We start from the raw sequence: 13,360 nt of genomic DNA on the forward strand, positions 1-13,360 counted from the left end.
GGACGCCGCTAAGGTGCAAGCGGTGCTGCATTGGGAACGTCCTGATAACCTGAAAGCACTTCAGCGGTTCCTTGGGTTTTCTAACTACTATAGGAAATTTATCAAGAATTTTTCTATCATTGCTAAACCGCTAACTGACATGACTAAAAAGGGTACCAATTTCTCCGTTTGGCCTGAGGCTGCTGTTCGCGCATTTGAATTTCTCAAGAACAGTTTTGTTTCAGCCCCCATTCTTGTGCAGCCAGACGTATCTAAACCCTTTGTCGTGGAAGTCGATGCGTCTGAGTTTGGTGTGGGGGCGGTACTATCTCAAGGCTCATCCTTGAGTGGTTTGCGTCCGTGCGCCTATTTCTCCAAAAAACTGTCGTCCGCTGAACGTAACTACGGTATCGGCAACAGGGAGTTGTTGGCTATTAAGTTGGCCTTTGAGGAATGGTGACACTTCTTGGAGGGGTCGGTACATCAGGTCACTGTTATTACCGACCATAAGAATCTGCTGTATTTGGAGTCTGCCAAGCGTCTGTCTCCCAGGCAGGCCCGCTGGGCATTGTTTTTCACGCGGTTCAACTTTGTTGTCACTTACAGACCAGGGTCTAAAAACACTAAGGCAGATGCTCTGTCCAGGTGTTTTCCGGGGGGAGAACCTCGGGAAGACCCAGTACCCATTCTCCAAAAGGGTGTTGTGGTTTCAGCCCTCACTACCGAGGTTGAGGCTGAGATTGCCGAGGCTCAGGAGGAGGTACCATCGGAGCTTCCCATCAACAAATCTTTTGTACCGCTTCATCTCCGCCTAAAGGTGTTGGCGGAGCATCATGATACTGTCCTGGCTGGCCACCCAGGGGTTAGAGGTACTTTGGAGTTGGTGTCACGTCGGTTTTGGTGGCCAAAAATCCGACAGGACGTGGTCTCATATGTGTCAGCTTGCACCACGTGCGCTAGGGCGAAGACGCCCCGCTCCCGTCCTGTTGGCACACTACTTCCTCTGGAGGTACCTAGTAAGCCATGGACGGAAATCTCCATGGATTTCATCACTGATTTGCCTCCCTCAGCTGGGAACACGATCATTTTGGTGATTGTGGATCGGTTTTCAAAAATGTCGCACTTTGTGCCTTTGCCTTCTTTACCTAACGCTAAGACTCTTGCTCAGGTGTTTGTGCAGGAGGTGGTCAGGCTTCATGGTGTTCCGTCTGACATCGTGTCAGATAGGGGTACTCAGTTTGTAGCAAAATTTTGGAAAGCATTTTGCTCACGGCTGGGGATCAAGTTGTCTCATTCGTCTGCGTTTCATCCCCAGTCAAATGGTCAGACCGAGCGTATGAACCAAAATTTGGAGCAGTACTTGCGCTGCTTTGTCTCTGATAACCAGGAGGAGTGGTCTACCTTTCTTCCTTTGGCTGAGTTTGCCATCAATAATCACCGCCAGGAGTCGTCTGGGGAGTCTCCTTTTTTTGTGTTTACGGGCTACTGTTGTGAATTTCGTTCTCAGGCTCCCTCCTGTGGTCATGAATGGTACTGTGTGAGTTTGTTCTTGGGCTCCCTCTGGTGGCCTTTAGCGATATGGCTGGTCTGTGGCTGGGCTCAGCTGCTTCATTTCCTGCTATGCTGTTCCTATTTAACTCACCTGGACCTTCACTTGTTGCCTGCTGCCGTTGTATTCAGTCCTGATTCTGATCACTCCTGGATCTTCCTTGTGACCTGTCTCCTACTGGAGAAGCTAAGTCTTGCTTGTTCATTTTGCTCATTATTTCCATGAAAACGTTTCTCAGTATATGATGAGTTCAGTCCAGCTTGCTTTAATGTGATTTTTCGCTGCTGGTTAGTTCTGGGGTGCAGAGTGCGCCCCTCACATCGTGAGTCGGTGTGGGGGTTCTTGTATTCTCTGCGTGGTTTGTTTTTGATAGTTTTTGTACTGACCACACAGATTCCTAGCTATCTTCTGTCTGTCTAGTGTTAGCGGGCCTCATTTGCTAAACCTGTTTCATTTCTACGTTTGTATTTTCCCCTTATCTCACCGTTATTATTTGTGGGGGGCTGTCTAAAACTTTGGGGTTATTTCTCTGAGGCAAGTGAGGTCTTTGCTTTCTCTCTAGGGGTAGCCAGTTTCTCAGGCTGTGAAGAGGCGTCTAGGTTTTTAGGTAACGCTCCACGGCTGCCTTTAGTGTGTGTGGATAGGATCAGGATTGCGGTCAGTATAGCTTCCACATCCCCAGAACTTGTCCTAATAGTCTGGTTTACAGCTCAGGTCAGTTTTGTGATCCTACCACCGAATCATAACAGGCTACATCCTCAGTTTTGTACGTTGAGTCAGAGAGGCTCTTCCGGCGTTTCGGAGGAAGACCAGTTAGGAACACAATTGTCATCAGTCTGGAGGAGAGTGAAACAGCGCCTGTTGAGTGTGGGTGCTAGGTACAAACGTGTGGCTGACAGTAGGCGTGTGCCAGGTCCGGACCTGAGTGTGGATGACTGGGTGTGGTTATCCACAAAAAACATAAGACTCAAGATACCATCCCTTAAATTGGGTCCACGGTTTATTGGTCCATTTAGGGTCACCGCCGTCATTAACCCAGTAGCGTACCGACTGGAGCTCCCTACTGTGTATAAAATACACAACGTGTTCCACAGGTCTCTTCTTAAGAAGGTGGTGGGTTCTGTGGATACGGCGCCTATGCCACCTCCAGTCTTGGTGGATGGTAACCTAGAATTTGAAGTCTCCAGGGTGGTTGACTCTTGTGTGGTGCGCCGCACTTTACAATATTTGGTACACTGGCGTGGTTATGGGCCTGAGGAGAGGTCCTGGGTACCAGCCTCGGACATTCATGCGGATCGGCTGGTCAGGTGTTTTCATCGTCGCCATCCGGACAAGCCGGGTTCTATAAGCCATGAGGGCCCTGGGTCCCTCGTAGAAGGCGGGGTACTGTCATGTCGGACACTGTTCAGACCAGGTCGTCTGACAGACAGCGGTAATTCCGCGTTTGACCACTGTTTGCTCATTGGCGTCGGCTAGTTTTCGTCTGGCTGCTCCGGGGTTAATTTATCTGATCCTCGGATTGGAAGCTGGGCCATGCCCATTTCCTTTAAATGGTTCTCCTGATCTTTGGGCGTCGCCGATTATAGCTTCTGTCTTATCCTTAGTTATCTCGGTCCGGAGTGGAGAGCTGGTTGTTGGAGAATCGTTGCTGGTGGTGTATTTTACTTTGTCTTATTTACTCCTTCCTATATTTGTATTTATTTTGCCCTGCACATTTATAGTGTATTCCTGATTGACTGTGGCGTGGTGTATATTTTCCTTTATCCTTGTTTGTTATAACTGTGGGTATTGGTCTATTGCATTCACTGGGTGGTGGGCAGTGGTGTTCAGTATAGGGCTGAATCAGGAGTCAGGGTGAGGGTGGAGGCCTGGACATGCACACCTTCAGTGTAAACTTCAGGTAGAGGGTCAGACAGGGTTTCCCTAGTCTGAGGAAAATTGCAGGGGCCCGGGTTATTAGCTCTCGCCCTCATTGTCTCCCCGTGACAGTAACTCATTACGCCGTAAAGGTTTAAAATCCTGCAGTGCCCGCAAGGTCCCCCTGCTCAAGAAGGCACATCTGCAGGCCCGTCTGAAGTTTGCAAATGAACACCTGGATAATTTTGTGGGTGATTGGGAGAAGTTGCTGTGGTCAGATGAGACAAAAATTGAGGTCTTTGGCATTAACTCAACTCACCATGTTTGGAGGAAGAGAAATGCTGCCTATGACCCAAAGAACACCATCCCCACTGGCATGCATGGAGTTGGAAATATTATGCTTTGGGGGTGTTTCTCTGCTAAGGGCACAGGACTACTTCACTCTTCAGATCAGGGGACTGTTAGGGCCATTGCAAAACCTTCAGCTTTCGTATTTTGAGGTAATCTATTATGAATTTTGATGGCTGTTTAGGATCATTATCCAGGTGTATAAGGCATCTGTCACTGAGTTACCACGACAGAGCAGTACCAGAAGACCACAGCGCCTGATGACTCCTGCTTCGCCGCTGAGAAGAAGTACTTCTCCGGCGTATTAAAGGTGTTTGTTTTCTTTCAGCAGGACAGGGGTTAATAGGCCATGTGGAAATCCCTGCTTTCAGCTGTGCTCAGTTAGCCACTCCTCTCTCCTATAAAAGCTAGGCCTTCTGGCCAGATCCTTGTCTGAGATAGCACTTCCTAGATAGACCTGGAGTAGTGAGGAGCTGGTGTCTGGAGAGCTGGAGGAGTTAATTGTGCAACAGTTGTTTGGTTTGTACCTTGGAAATTCCTCATCCTTACCTGCCTTATTTTCTTCCCCCGTCCTTCACACCCTGGTGAATACCTCTGTTATTTGTGAGAGTATATTTTGTGTGAGTGAAGTTTTCTTTTACCCTTGTCTTGGTTCCCCTGTTTGTCGGGTTTGTGTACTACAGTACACGGTAGCGCCTCTCTTCCCCAGGTGGGGAAGGGGACAGACGCAGGGCTGCAGTTAGGAGACAGGGCAAGGGCGGAGGCCCCAGCATCCTTGCCATCTGAGGTATCCCGGGGAACAGGGCAAATTAGGGCGCCCCCTAGTGCTAGGGCCAGGAAAGGTGCCCCTGGTCCCAGTTTACTCACCAGTCCAATTGTGACACCATCCTCCCAACATAACCCGAAAGCATGATTGATCCACCCTCATGCTCAATTGTTGGCGAAATGTTCTTTTCCTGAAATAATGTGCCCTTTTTTTCTCCACAAATACCTTTGATCGTTGTGGCCAAAGAGTTCTATCTTAACCTCATCGGTCCACAGGACTTGTTTCCAAAATGCATCAGACTTGTTTACATGTTCTTTTGCATACTTTTGATGCTGAATTTTATGGTGAGGACGCAGGAGAGATTTTCTTCTGACAACTCTTCCATGAAGGCCATATTTGTGCAGGTGTTTGTGAACAGTAGAACAATGTACCACAACTTCAGAGTCTGTTAAATCTTTCTGAAGGTCTTTTGCAGTCAAGCTGAGGTTCTGATTTGCCTCTTTAGCAATCCTACGAGCAACTCTCACAAATTTTGCTTTGTCTTTCAAAACTTATCTTGACCTCCACTGTTCCTGTTAACTGACATTTTTAATTATATTTAGAACTGAGGAAAAGGCAACTTGAAAACGTTTTGCCATCTTTTTATAGTCTTCTCCTGCTTTATGGTCCCGACCATTTTCAGAGTGCTAGGCAGCTGCTTAGACGAACCCTTGTCTGCTGTTTTTTGGAACAAGGTTAGAGGAGGCTGAGTTTTTATAAAGCTGGGAAATTTGTATCACCTGGCCTTACCTAACGATGATAGTGAACAAGCCACAACTCTAACAGGCTAAATAAGATCTGAAACCTTAGTCAAAGTTATCTGAGCATACAAATCCCTAAGGGTTCCCAAACTTTTGCATTGGCTCACTTTCCTTTTTGTAATTTTTAAAATGTAAAAGATGAAAATATATACTTTTTTGCCTAAATTACAAAGAAAATGTGTCACTTTAACTTTAGGCCTTTTAGAGATCATTTCATCTTCAACTTGCTTAACTGTTCACAATAACAGTAATTTTCACAAGGGGTGCCCAAACTTTTACATTCCACTGTATATATGTGTAGAGGGATAGAGAGCTAGAAAGATAGATAGATAAAAAAAACACTGTTCTACAGTCAAATTCGTTCAGAGACTAAAACGGTTAACCGTAACTAATTTGTGGTGCTGAAAATTATTATGATTCTTAAATTTGCTGATTTGGTCTAATTTTCAAGATTCAGAGGAGGTTGTAATTTCTTATGACACCTTTCATGCAGATTTATAGAAAAATTGCATCTTTATTATTTCATCATCATTATTGCATTATTATTAGCTGGTCTATTACATTGTCTATTTAGTCTATAGAGCCTTCAGTATTCTATAATCTTAGGGTGACCAAGCAAAAAACGAAAACTCCGCTCTGGTGATGTAATCCTAAATACAGCTGGATCACCTACTTTTATAAATACTCTCTGTGTAAGGTATACAGTTTTAGGATATTTTAGCTTAGTTTCTTAGCATATTAACGTTTCTATGATTTTTTAGATATGCCTCGTTTTTGCATTAGCAAAACGGATAGTTTTTGCTATATATGCGGACAACTCACTTTTGTGTCACAAAGGTAAAACTTGACTACCATTATAAGGAAAGCTTACAACCTGTATTTTGGCTACAGAATAGAAGATCAGGACATGAGTTGGGCTCCACACACATGTGCATCACATCTTACCCAGTGGTTGCATGGGAAGAGGCAATCTGTTCCTTTTGCAGTCCCAATTATCTGGAGAGAGCCAACTGATCACACTACTGATTGCTATTTCTGCATGGTGCCCCTATTTCAAAGAAAAAGAAGTGGACTTTACAGGATCCAAACAGTCCATCTGTAATACGCCCAGTACCACATACAGAAGAACTGCCGGGTCAAAAAGCACCAGAAAAAGTTTCAGTCAAGTCAAGTGAGGAAGAAGAGGGCGCTTGGTGTCATGAAGCATCTTCCTCTCATCACCCAGTGGAGAGTGACATACCATCTCTGGCTTGTCAAGGTAAGGAGGCTTATTCGCCGTGCAATGCTCCTCTGGGAATTTAAATATGCAAATTGCCTCTTCTGAGAAAAAGAGGACTTTACTCTATAGCGCCACCTATTGGAAGTAGCGATCCTACAAGTCACAATCAACCCTTTAACGTTACCCCTTAGACCCCACTCCAGAGCCTCTCACCTAGCCAAATCAGTTCTCATGCTTCGCACTGACGAGGGCCAACAGCCCGAAACACCGTGTCTGCGAATTGAGATACTGATTTGGCTTTTATCCTAAGTCATATTGCACGACTCGTTAAAGGGTTGATTGTGACTTGTAGGATCGCTACTTCCAATAGGTGGCGCTATAGAGTAAAGTCCTCTTTTTCTCAGAAGAGGCAATTTGCATATTTAAATTCCCAGAGGAGCATTGCACGGCGAATAAGCCTCCTTACCTTGACAAGCCAGAGATGGTATGTCACTCTCCATAAGGAGAAACGTTACCCCTTAGACCCCACTCCAGAGCCTCTCACCTAGCCAAATCAGTTCTCATGCTTCGCACTGACGAGGGCCAACAGCCCGAAACACCGTGTCTGCAAATTGAGATACTGATTTGGCTTTTATCCTAAGTCATATTGCACGACTCGTTAAAGGGTTGATTGTGACTTGTAGGATCGCTACTTCCAATAGGTGGCGCTATAGAGTAAAGTCCTCTTTTTCTCAGAAGAGGCAATTTGCATATTTAAATTCCCAGAGGAGCATTGCACGGCGAATAAGCCTCCTTACCTTGACAAGCCAGAGATGGTATGTCACTCTCCATAAGGAGAAACGTTACCCCTTAGACCCCACTCCAGAGCCTCTCACCTAGCCAAATCAGTTCTCATGCTTCGCACTGACGAGGGCCAACAGCCCGAAACACCGTGTCTGCGAATTGAGATACTGATTTGGCTTTTATCCTAAGTCATATTGCACGACTCGTTAAAGGGTTGATTGTGACTTGTAGGATCGCTACTTCCAATAGGTGGCGCTATAGAGTAAAGTCCTCTTTTTCTCAGAAGAGGCAATTTGCATATTTAAATTCCCAGAGGAGCATTGCACGGCGAATAAGCCTCCTTACCTTGACAAGCCAGAGATGGTATGTCACTCTCCATAAGGAGAAACGTTACCCCTTAGACCCCACTCCAGAGCCTCTCACCTAGCCAAATCAGTTCTCATGCTTCGCACTGACGAGGGCCAACAGCCCGAAACACCGTGTCTGCGAATTGAGATACTGATTTGGCTTTTATCCTAAGTCATATTGCACGACTCGTTAAAGGGTTGATTGTGACTTGTAGGATCGCTACTTCCAATAGGTGGCGCTATAGAGTAAAGTCCTCTTTTTCTCAGAAGAGGCAATTTGCATATTTAAATTCCCAGAGGAGCATTGCACGGCGAATAAGCCTCCTTACCTTGACAAGCCAGAGATGGTATGTCACTCTCCATAAGGAGAAACGTTACCCCTTAGACCCCACTCCAGAGCCTCTCACCTAGCCAAATCAGTTCTCATGCTTCGCACTGACGAGGGCCAACAGCCCGAAACACCGTGTCTGCGAATTGAGATACTGATTTGGCTTTTATCCTAAGTCATATTGCACGACTCGTTAAAGGGTTGATTGTGACTTGTAGGATCGCTACTTCCAATAGGTGGCGCTATAGAGTAAAGTCCTCTTTTTCTCAGAAGAGGCAATTTGCATATTTAAATTCCCAGAGGAGCATTGCACGGCGAATAAGCCTCCTTACCTTGACAAGCCAGAGATGGTATGTCACTCTCCATAAGGAGAAACGTTACCCCTTAGACCCCACTCCAGAGCCTCTCACCTAGCCAAATCAGTTCTCATGCTTCGCACTGACGAGGGCCAACAGCCCGAAACACCGTGTCTGCGAATTGAGATACTGATTTGGCTTTTATCCTAAGTCATATTGCACGACTCGTTAAAGGGTTGATTGTGACTTGTAGGATCGCTACTTCCAATAGGTGGCGCTATAGAGTAAAGTCCTCTTTTTCTCAGAAGAGGCAATTTGCATATTTAAATTCCCAGAGGAGCATTGCACGGCGAATAAGCCTCCTTACCTTGACAAGCCAGAGATGGTATGTCACTCTCCATAAGGAGAAACGTTACCCCTTAGACCCCACTCCAGAGCCTCTCACCTAGCCAAATCAGTTCTCATGCTTCGCACTGACGAGGGCCAACAGCCCGAAACACCGTGTCTGCGAATTGAGATACTGATTTGGCTTTTATCCTAAGTCATATTGCACGACTCGTTAAAGGGTTGATTGTGACTTGTAGGATCGCTACTTCCAATAGGTGGCGCTATAGAGTAAAGTCCTCTTTTTCTCAGAAGAGGCAATTTGCATATTTAAATTCCCAGAGGAGCATTGCACGGCGAATAAGCCTCCTTACCTTGACAAGCCAGAGATGGTATGTCACTCTCCATAAGGAGAAACGTTACCCCTTAGACCCCACTCCAGAGCCTCTCACCTAGCCAAATCAGTTCTCATGCTTCGCACTGACGAGGGCCAACAGCCCGAAACACCGTGTCTGCGAATTGAGATACTGATTTGGCTTTTATCCTAAGTCATATTGCACGACTCGTTAAAGGGTTGATTGTGACTTGTAGGATCGCTACTTCCAATAGGTGGCGCTATAGAGTAAAGTCCTCTTTTTCTCAGAAGAGGCAATTTGCATATTTAAATTCCCAGAGGAGCATTGCACGGCGAATAAGCCTCCTTACCTTGACAAGCCAGAGATGGTATGTCACTCTCCATAAGGAGAAACGTTACCCCTTAGACCCCACTCCAGAGCCTCTCACCTAGCCAAATCAGTTCTCATGCTTCGCACTGACGAGGGCCAACAGCCCGAAACACCGTGTCTGCGAATTGAGATACTGATTTGGCTTTTATCCTAAGTCATATTGCACGACTCGTTAAAGGGTTGATTGTGACTTGTAGGATCGCTACTTCCAATAGGTGGCGCTATAGAGTAAAGTCCTCTTTTTCTCAGAAGAGGCAATTTGCATATTTAAATTCCCAGAGGAGCATTGCACGGCGAATAAGCCTCCTTACCTTGACAAGCCAGAGATGGTATGTCACTCTCCATAAGGAGAAACGTTACCCCTTAGACCCCACTCCAGAGCCTCTCACCTAGCCAAATCAGTTCTCATGCTTCGCACTGACGAGGGCCAACAGCCCGAAACACCGTGTCTGCGAATTGAGATACTGATTTGGCTTTTATCCTAAGTCATATTGCACGACTCGTTAAAGGGTTGATTGTGACTTGTAGGATCGCTACTTCCAATAGGTGGCGCTATAGAGTAAAGTCCTCTTTTTCTCAGAAGAGGCAATTTGCATATTCTCATCACCCAGTCTTTCTGTCAGCAACCTCAACTGAACCGCACCTATAACACAAAGTGAACTAAACGCTGTTGCTAGAGATTTGGATCTTCCCCAAAGTAAGGCTGAGCTCCTAGGTTCCTCTCCTAGAGGGCAATGTTCAGATTCCTTTGTTCTTGCAACTTTGATAAAGATTTTGGCCAATACTTCTTCATGGAGGGCGATCTTGTGGCATGCAACAACATCAACAGTTTAAAGGAAGCTCTGAAGATAAGTAAGGCTGCAAGCGCCAACTGCGAGAATACCTCCCTGTGTCTTCTCATAGGCAGCCAGACATTAGGGCTAGGATGCAAGGGGGCATATAGGGGCGGAATTTGTTCTCCTAAATGTTTCCTGTTATGCGGTACATATAAATGGAAAAAGCACCCTCATGCTAAAGAACATTTTATCATACAGTTAAATCTCTCCCTAAGGTCATAATGAAGAGGAACTATCGGATCTTGTGATAAATATAATACCACATATCATATATGACTGAATATGGTTTTCAATGTAGCAAAAATGTACAGAAATGTAAAAGGTAAATGCACTTACAGCAGCTACTAAACTATTTTCAGTGATAAATGTTACGCACAGCAGGGGTAAAGTATCGGTTATTAGAGTTGTTACCCTGGAAAAGATAAAAACAGAAAATAGATTAATAACTGTGAAAAATGAAACAAAAATTGTACATGATTATCATGTCTGCATTTGTTGGACCCCGTTTTAAAGGGAATCTGTCAGTAGGATAAACCCTCCTAAGCCGTCTATATGGGCATCTAAGGTATAGGAAGCTAAATAAAATGATACCTTGATATCTGCGATCCAATGAATTATTCCTGAGAAACCCATATTTTCTTAATATACAAATGAGCTGTTAAGCTCTATAGGCCGGACACTGATCTCTCTGAGAATCTGCCTCCAGAGATTATTATAAATGAAAAGGGACAGTTACCAGTGTGATGTCTAATGGTAATGACCGCTCTCTGCTCGCCTGATCTCACTGCAGAGCTGTGTGTGATTATACCTGACACATCTGCAGGTTCCTCTCACAGGCAGAAAGGGTGGCAAGCACAACTGTGAGAGCTGCAGCAAATGTATTTGTAAGAAGACAAAGTTCAGTTCTACTGTTCTATGATAGTTACACTCACACTGGTAAGGTCACTTTTTATTAAAAACTAGCTGAAGAGCCCGGCGTTGCCTGGGCATAGTAAATATCTGTGGTTAGTTATAGCACCTCACTTCTCTTATTTTCCCATCACGCCTCTCATTTTCCCCATCACATGTTTCATTTTCCCCCTCACATCTCTCATTTTCTCCCTCACACCTCATTTTCCCCCTCACTCCTCTTATTTTCCCCCTCACTCCTCTCATTCCCCCCTAACACTTGTCATTTCGACCTCACATCTGTAATTTTCCGATGACTCCACTATTTTCCCTCACTCCTCTCATTTTGCACTCACACCTTTTTATTTTCACCTCACACCTCTCATTTTCACCTCAGTATATACATGTTTGTCATCTCTCTTATATATAGTATACACCTGTATGTCATCTCCTGTATATAGTATATACCTGTATGTCATCTCCCCTGTATATAGTATATACCTGTATGTCATCTCCTCCTATATATAGTATATACCTGTATGTAATCTCCTCCTGTATATAGTATATACCTGTGTGTCATCTCACCTATATATAGTATATATCTGTGTGTCATCTCCTCCTGTATATAGTATATACATGTATGTCATCTCCTCCTATACATAGCATATACCTGTATGTCATCTCCTCCTGTATATACTATATACCTGTAGGTAATCTGCTCCTGTATATAGTATATACCTGTGTGTCATCTCCTCCTGTATATAGTATATACCTGTATGTCATCTCCTCCTGTATGTAGTATGTACCTGTATGTCATCTCCTCCTCTATATAGTATATACCTGTGTGTCATCTCTCCTGTATATAGTATATATCTGTGTGTCATCTCCTCCTGTATATAGTATATACCTGTGTGTCATCTCCCCTGTAAATAGTATATACCTGTGTGTCATCTCCTCCTGTATATAGTATATATCTGTATGTCATCTCCTCCTGTATTAGACCTCGTTCACACGTTATTTGGTCAGTATTTTTACCTCAGTATTTGTAAGCTAAATTGGCAGCCTGATAAATTCCCAGCCAACAGTAAGCCCACTCCCTGGCAGTATATATTAGCTCACACATACACATAATAGACAGGTCATGTGACTGACAGCTGCCGGATTCCTATATGGTACATTTGTTGCTCTTGTAGTTTGTCTGCTTATTAATCAGATTTTTATTTTTGAAGGATAATACCAGACTTGTGTGTGTTTTAGGGCGAGTTTCGTGTGTCAAGTTGTGTGTGTTGAGTTGCGTGTGGCGACATGCATGTAGCGACTTTTGTGAGATGAGTTTTGTGTGGCGACATGCGTGTAGCAACTTTTTGTGTGTCGAGTTGCATGTGACAGGTTAGTGTAGCAAGTTGTGTGCAGCCAGTTTTGCGCATGGCGAGTTTTGCGCGTGGCGAGATTTATGTGTGGTGCCTTTTGAGTATGTGCAAGTTTTGTGTGAGGCAACTTTTGCATGTGTTGCAACTTTTGTGCATGTGGCAATTTTTCCGCGTGTGCAAGTTTTGCGTGTGGCGAGTTTTCCATGAGGTGAGTTTTGCACGTGTGGCGAGTTTTGCATGTGGAGAGTTTTGCGCGTGACGAGTTTTGAGCGGCGACTTTTGTGTTTCGACTTTTATGTGGCGAGGTTGGTGTATGTGTGGTGAAATGTGCGCTGAGGGTGGTATATGTGTTCGAGCACGTGGTAGTGTGTGGCGCATTTTGTGTGTGTGTTCATATCCCCGTGGTGGTGTGGTGATTATCCCATGTCGGGGCCCCACCTTAGCAACTGTACAGTATATACTCTTTGGCACCATCGCTCTCATTCTTTAAGTCCCCCTTGTTCACATCTGGCAGCTGTTAATTTGCCTCCAACACTTTTCCTTTCATTTTTTCCCCATTATGTAGATAGGGGAAAAATTGTTTGGTGAATTGGAAAGCGCGGGGTTAACATTTCACCTCACAACATAGCCTATGACGCTCTCGGGGTCCAGACGTGTGACTGTGCAAAATTTTGTGGCTGTAGCTGCGACGGTTCAGATGCCAATCCCGGACACACACACATACACACATTCAGCTTTATATATTAGACTAGCTGTACTACCCGGCTTCGCCCGGGTTAATGGCTGCTGTTAGCAAAATAGAATGTGATAACAAAAATTTATTCTGCACACAAAAACCACAAAACAAATAGATAGAAATGTAATTATTAAAAGGCAAAAACTAAGCTAATAGAAGAATTTCACAACATATATTAGCTTTGTTATACTGAGAATGTCTTTGTTGCC

The 13,360-nt window shown here is 44.7% G+C and overlaps 1 protein-coding gene across 2 annotated transcripts in view; it reads right to left on the bottom strand.

Moving 5' to 3' along the window:
* ARPC1B (actin related protein 2/3 complex subunit 1B) overlaps positions 1-13,360 on the bottom strand; it is a 117,097-nt gene that overhangs the window by 14,534 nt on the left and 89,203 nt on the right. For both annotated transcript variants that reach the window (XM_077275356.1, XM_077275355.1), the window contains exon 7: positions 10,494-10,569. In XM_077275356.1, the coding sequence (XP_077131471.1) occupies positions 10,494-10,569 (76 nt within the window). The remainder of the gene's footprint in view (positions 1-10,493; positions 10,570-13,360) is intronic.

Source organism: Ranitomeya variabilis, chromosome 7, assembly GCF_051348905.1.
Source record: "Ranitomeya variabilis isolate aRanVar5 chromosome 7, aRanVar5.hap1, whole genome shotgun sequence".
NCBI lineage: Eukaryota > Metazoa > Chordata > Amphibia > Anura > Dendrobatidae > Ranitomeya > Ranitomeya variabilis.